The 5943-nt window shown below is 57.0% G+C and overlaps 1 protein-coding gene across 1 annotated transcript in view; it reads right to left on the bottom strand.

The window, feature by feature from the left end:
* Positions 1–1578: 1578 nt before the first annotated feature.
* BCL7C (BAF chromatin remodeling complex subunit BCL7C) overlaps positions 1579–5943 on the bottom strand; it is a 5285-nt gene continuing 920 nt past the window's right edge. The window contains exons 2-6 of the mRNA XM_004706021.2: positions 5280–5358; positions 4706–4814; positions 4444–4605; positions 2200–2285; positions 1579–1775 (exon numbers count right to left, since the gene is read on the bottom strand). Coding sequence (XP_004706078.1) covers positions 1650–1775; positions 2200–2285; positions 4444–4605; positions 4706–4814; positions 5280–5358 — 562 coding nt within the window. The 3' untranslated portion in view covers positions 1579–1649. The remainder of the gene's footprint in view (positions 1776–2199; positions 2286–4443; positions 4606–4705; positions 4815–5279; positions 5359–5943) is intronic.

Below are 5943 nucleotides of genomic sequence, written 5' to 3'. Positions count from 1 at the left end.
CTGATGGCCCTCATTGCTCCGGTGACTACACTAAGGCCCAGAGAGGGGAGATGGCTTGCCTAGGGCCTCCTAGCTAGTGTAGGCCAGGATGAGGACTTCCACATCTTGACTTCAGATCTGCCAGACGGAGGTCCATGAATCCGCCGCTAAGACCCCTCTGAGGAGATGAAGACGCCGGGACTGTCCCTGTGAGGACTAACACCCGCCTGACCCAGCCGTGCTGTTAGCAAGAGGCCCCTCTGCATACGAGAGCTGGACAGTGAACAGGGGGACTGAAGAATGGATGCCTCGGAGGTGGGACGACATGGGAAGCACCCCGGACGGCTATCGGGGCAAAGAGGGTCTGCGTTGGAAGAAGTTCGGCCAGGGTGCCCCTTAGAATAAAGTGACCGGATTTTAACAGGGTAAAGCGGGGCACCATTGATAAAACTCCAATCCTGGCGAAATAGCCACATGGCAGCAGAAAACCATAAACCCAACTTGTCGTGCATTCTTTCCAAAAATTGGGACGTTTTGAAAACGCCGCGGGACGCGGGACAAATTGTGAAAAATCGGGACTGTCCCGCCAAAAGCGGGACGTCTGGTCACCTTACCTTAGAAGCAAGGCTGGCAAGGCTGGGTCTCACAGACGTAGGAGAGGTCGTGGGGGGAAAAGACATCAGCACGCTTGGTAAAGGAGCGGGACAAGGAAGAGCAAGCCCCTGGATGACAAGACAGATGACACAGTGGCTGCCGCCATGGGCTCCGCTACACGAAGCACCGAGAGGGTGGGCGGGACGGGACGGGACAGTGCTTTGCTGCTGTGCACGGGTCGCTGTGGGTTGGAACTGGCTCACGGCACCGAACAAGCACAAAACCCTGAGGTTCACCTCTCAGACCATGGCTGACAGCCACTTCCCTCCTCTTCCTGGACAGCCCCCGGCCCCCTCATGGACCCGCTCACTCCCTGGCACTACACTGGGCAAGGCTAGGAACCCCGTTCTGCCCTCGGGAGCCCATCGTGATCCCCCAAGGAGCTGAAGACATGACAGACTAACGGGAGGGAAGCACAGGGCGTGTGGAAGCCATAAGTAACCCCAGGGAAACAGATGGAGCCTGGGGTCCGGGAGGGCTTCCTGGAGGAGGAGGCGATGGATCTGGGGTAGAGGGTGCAGTGGGGGGACCAGCCAAGCACAGGCAGGGAGCCACAGTGCTGTGGGATTTCCAAGGGCAGGCCCCGGGCGTCTGCACCGGTCTCGTGGCCGAGTCTCTGGACAAGATGACGTCAATTAAGTAGGCTGAAGTTATGAAACGGGACTCCTGGCTCTAACTTGATGCCCCGGAGTGGGCTCAGAAGAAGGTGGGGGGGGGGGGTCCCAGAGAAGGGCAGAAGGTTCCGGAAAGGGTCAACGTCAAGGGGGACGGGGCAGGGTGGTGAGAGACAGGGGGAGGAAGGTCCTAGCGCAAGCTCTTACTGAGTTGGACTCATGGCAGGACTACTGGAAGGTCCTCGCTGAGTCTCAGTGACCCCATCTGAGAAACGGAGTAGGGGACAAAAGACCCGCCCCAGCCCTGACCGGGAAACAACATGACACAAAATTATAAAAGGGTCTTTATTTGTAAAAAGTCAAAGGGGCCCCTGGGGGTGGCAGGATAAGCAGGCCGGCTTCTCAGGGGTCAGGGGCATTTGGGCAGATGCGCTTGAGTGGGGGGGCGCCCTCCGAGTCCTCTGTGTCACCCTGGGCTGCCTTGGGGACAGGTGGCACTGGCTCAAAGACGGGGTAGGCTTCAGGGGCCTGGAGAGGAAGGGTGGACAGGCATGAGCCCCACCCGAACCCCGGAGTGCAGCCTCCTAGCCTCTGCCTTCTCCACTCCCTCCTGCACCCAGCTCCCCAAGATGCAGCTCAAGCAAAGCACCAGACAAAACCCAGCAACACGTTCTGCAGAAAGGGTGTGCTATCAGACATCTCTGAAAAAAGACATCACCGTTTTTGTGGGGAACAAAAACCAAGAGCTTTGTGACGGGCTTTCCTAAGACACTGGCCATCGCTAAGATGCCTTTTCCTGTTGGTCCCAAGAATCCAGGCTCGAAGCCTTGACCTGTGTCCTAAGACTACGTGCCCCGTCTGGACCCAGGAGTTCAGCAGCCAAGCCTTTGGCTAAGCCCCAAGCGCCCCTCCCCTTAGAGACCTCAGAGTCCAGCCTTCTGGCCTCTCTCACCTCAGCCTCCAGCAATTCTGGAACAGGCTCCTCCTTGGTCAGCATTGGGGGTTCATCGGTGCCACCTGCAGCTATGCCCCCGGGATCTGGAAGGTCAAGGCGACAGACATGCCCTGAGCAGCCACACTGTGACAGTCACACAGTTGGGGAAACAAACACCACCAGGCACCCATCCTGTACAGTCTGAGACTCTGGGAAAATGAGGGAGTCCCCGTGCCCACATGCCACCCGGGAGGCAGGGCACAGGAAAGAACATGCATGTCGGAGCAAGCAGGGCCACTTTCGGCAGAGGGAATTCATGCTCAGCGAGCACAGATTCTGGGCCTGGGCCACCTGGCCTGACCTCGGCTGGCCAAACACCTGCATTTCTCTCAGCCTCAATTTCCCTGTCTGTGAAACGGGGCTAACTGTAGCAGGGGACCACAAATGTTTGTGAGGATGAAATGAGAGCACACGGGCAAAGCCCTCAGCACAACCAAGCACTCAATGGGTGTCAATTTTTGTATCCCTATCGGCAAAGGATGGGGCAGCGCCCGGGGTGCCCGGAGTAGAACCAGGAGGTCAGCAGAGGCCAGCTCACAAAGGGCCTTGAATGCCAGGCTAAAGAGTCAGAGGCCCTGGGGAGCTACTGATACCTCTGAAGCAGGGGAAGGTCCCAGGCTGCCTTGTGGTTCTTTGGCTCTGGCAGTTGCGTGGAAGCAACCGGAGGGAGAAGTCATCGGGAGAGGAAGCGGGGGCCAGGTGTGAGTGAGAGATGGAGACCAGAGCCTGGACAGGGCCTGGGGGGGTGGACAGCCTAGGCTGACTGGACAGGAGAGGAAGCTTGCTGGGCTGACTGGATGGGAGAAGGAGCGTGCTGGGTAAACCTGAGGATTGACTTCTCTGAGCATTAGCTTCCTCATCTATAAACACGCATCATAGTAGGGACATCCGGTCCCACAGGGTTGGTGAGGATCAGAAACAAATCAAGCGTGACAAGTATTTAAGATGAGCTTTGTGCACCACTTTTAGACATCCCCTCAGCAGATCCTGGGCAGACGGCACCTACCAGATGTCACACCGTAATCTGAAGCTAGCATACGAGGGGGTACCCAAAAAAAAAAAAAAGGAATTCCCCCCCCCAAAGGTATGTATTTAAATTTTTTACAAAACAACCTCATCACCTTCAAAGCCCTCTCCGTTACACTTAATACATTTGCCAAATCTGCAATTCCATTCTTGGAAAACAGTGTTCAAACTCATCTGTTTAGATGGCTGACAGTACCTCCCTGGTTTTTTTCTTCACATCTACATCATCAAATCACTGTCCTTTCATGTCCCTCTTCATTCACAGAAACAAAAAGAAGTCACGGAGCAAGGGCACATGAGTAAGGTGCACGGAGCAAAAGAGGCACGCTGCTTTCTGCTAAAGACTGGTGTACTGTCTTGGGGGCAAAGCCAGTCCCCATCTGCCACAAAGCAGGCCTTTTTGTTGCACACTGTTCCACAGTCTTTTCAGAACCTCTACATAGAAAGCTTGATTAACAATCTGACCTGGTGGAACGAACTCCAAGTGCAATACAAGTCGACATTTTCGTCTGTTTGGGAAGTTGACGGACATCTAGAACAAGGTGTGTCATCCATCGACATTTCACCTTTTTTGAAAAGGGAAAACCACTCTTACGCTTGAGTTTTTCCCATAGTGCTGCCCTTGTAAGCTGTGTTCAACCTCACAACAGTTTCTGCGGCTTTTTTCCCAGGCAGGAAACAACATTTCACACCCGCACACTGTTCTCTTAAATCGGCCATCACAAAAAAACGATGTTCAAGCAAAACTGCTTTTATGAAAAAATTCACTGTGACCAGAGAGCTCCTTCCCAGGCAACGCCACTGAGTGCACTAACTCAGAGCTCGCCTGGGGGCGGGGGTGGGGGGCAACACGTTCTAAGACGAAAGCTCCACTCTGCCCAGCGCAATTCCGTTTTTGGGGGGTACCCCCTCGTAGTTAGTGACCAACTTTTAGGATGTTGACATGAGGTGGGAGTGCAGGAGAAACCCATTAAACTAAGAAAATGTTAACTGTACAGAAAATCTCAAGTGGTGATGGGGGTCTGAGGCATCAGGGAGACACCAGCTAGAGGGAAGAGGGTTACCCTCAACTCCCAGCAGTCAGGGAAGACCTCTCCGAGGAGGAGGCAGCAACAGAGGAGGGGCTGGTGGATTCAGCTGCGTAAAGGACAGGAATTCTGGGCAAACTGACCCTACCTCTCTCTTGACCCAGCTGTGGGGGCTGAGCTTCTTCTGGGTCCCCATCCGGGGGTCCGGCAGGCGATTCAGGGCGGCTGGGCTGGGGGGTGCCCCCAGGGCTGGGTTCGGTACCCTTTTGCAGGGACCCTTCCGAGTGGAAGCTCTGGTTGCTGTTCTCATCTGTAGGGGCAAGAAGCCAAAAGGGTTGGGCTTGAGGCCCCTGCGCCTCCCTCCTCCACTCCTCCAGCCCCCCTCCCCCAATCCTAGGATCCCCACATACCACTGAGACCCAGCAGGATGAGGGGGCCACCCCCTCGGGGACTAGCACCCCGGCCCCGCCGCTCTCGGCCTCGGGATCTCTCTGCACCACCTCCTGCGCGTCGTCGGTCCTGGGAGGAGAGGATTCGAAGGGTCAGAACTCCAAGTGCCTTTCTGATTCGATCAGTCAACCAACCAATCAATCAATCAACAATCAATCAATCTCACTGCCTTCAACTGCGGGGTGGAACTGCCCCTGAGTTTCCAAGACCCTGACTCTCTATGGGAGTAGCAAGTCCCCTCTTTCTCTGAGCAGCAGGTGGTTTCAAACTGCTGACCTTGCAGTTAGCAGCCCAATTTGTAATCCCCCCCACTGCGCAGACAAGGAAACTGAGGCACTGGGGAGCCAAAGGCCCTGCCAGAGCTGGAAGAGAGTAAGGTTCAGAACCCTGGGGTGAGGAGCAGGAAGACGAAGCAGGGGGCTTGGAATGGCTACTGATCCTTGGCATCTAGCTTTGGGAGAGGCCTGGCCATGGAAGCCAGGGTGGGCAGGGGGCTTGCCTGAGGGTGCAGGGTGCGGGAGAGGGCTTGCTCACCTCCTCCTGGGGGTCCACCACTGGCACCCACTTGAAGATACGAAGGGACGTGTCGCCCACGGTCACCCAGCGCTTCTCCCTGTGGGAGAATGGGGGTAGCCTGGTCAGAGAGGCCTGAGGGAAGAGCTCCCCCATCTGGGCACATCTGGGGGTACCTACAGAGGTGGGGTAGGGACACGAGGTACGGAGCAAATTGCTGATGGGGCACGGCTAAGACAAAGAGTGCCCTGCGGCCCCCAGAGCACAGAGAGGAGGTCCTGCTAAAGTCAGGGGACAGCTTGGGGCTTTCCCATTACTACAGGACGGAGTAGAGTTGCCCCCCCCCGGAGGGTTTGCAAGGCCCCGAGTCTTTCGGGAGCAGCCCGCTGAGTTTGGGGCCACAGCTCTGCAAAACCCCGAGGCGCACGGGAGGGCATGGCTCTGGGCCCGGGGGAGGGCCCCCGGGAAGGAGGATTCTGGAGCATGCTTGGGCTGGCGCGGGATCACAGCTGGGGAGGGGTGGGGCGGGCACGGAGAAGGACCCCCAACTCGGGGAAGGCACGGTGGGGGGTCGCTAGGGAGAGGGGAGCGCGCTCTTGCCAAGCGGGTGCGCCGCTGGAGCAAACGCCTCAGACCCCGGGGGCCCCAGCTGGAGAAGCGAAGGCAGAAGGGGAGGCGCGGCGGC

The sequence above is a fragment of the Echinops telfairi genome, unplaced genomic scaffold (assembly GCF_000313985.2).
Source record: "Echinops telfairi isolate 266 unplaced genomic scaffold, ASM31398v2 ScPeMD7_5;HRSCAF=22, whole genome shotgun sequence".
Taxonomy (NCBI): domain Eukaryota; kingdom Metazoa; phylum Chordata; class Mammalia; order Afrosoricida; family Tenrecidae; genus Echinops; species Echinops telfairi.
The sequence above is the reverse complement of the archived record's forward strand: the minus strand, read 5'-3'. Positions and strand labels throughout refer to the sequence as shown.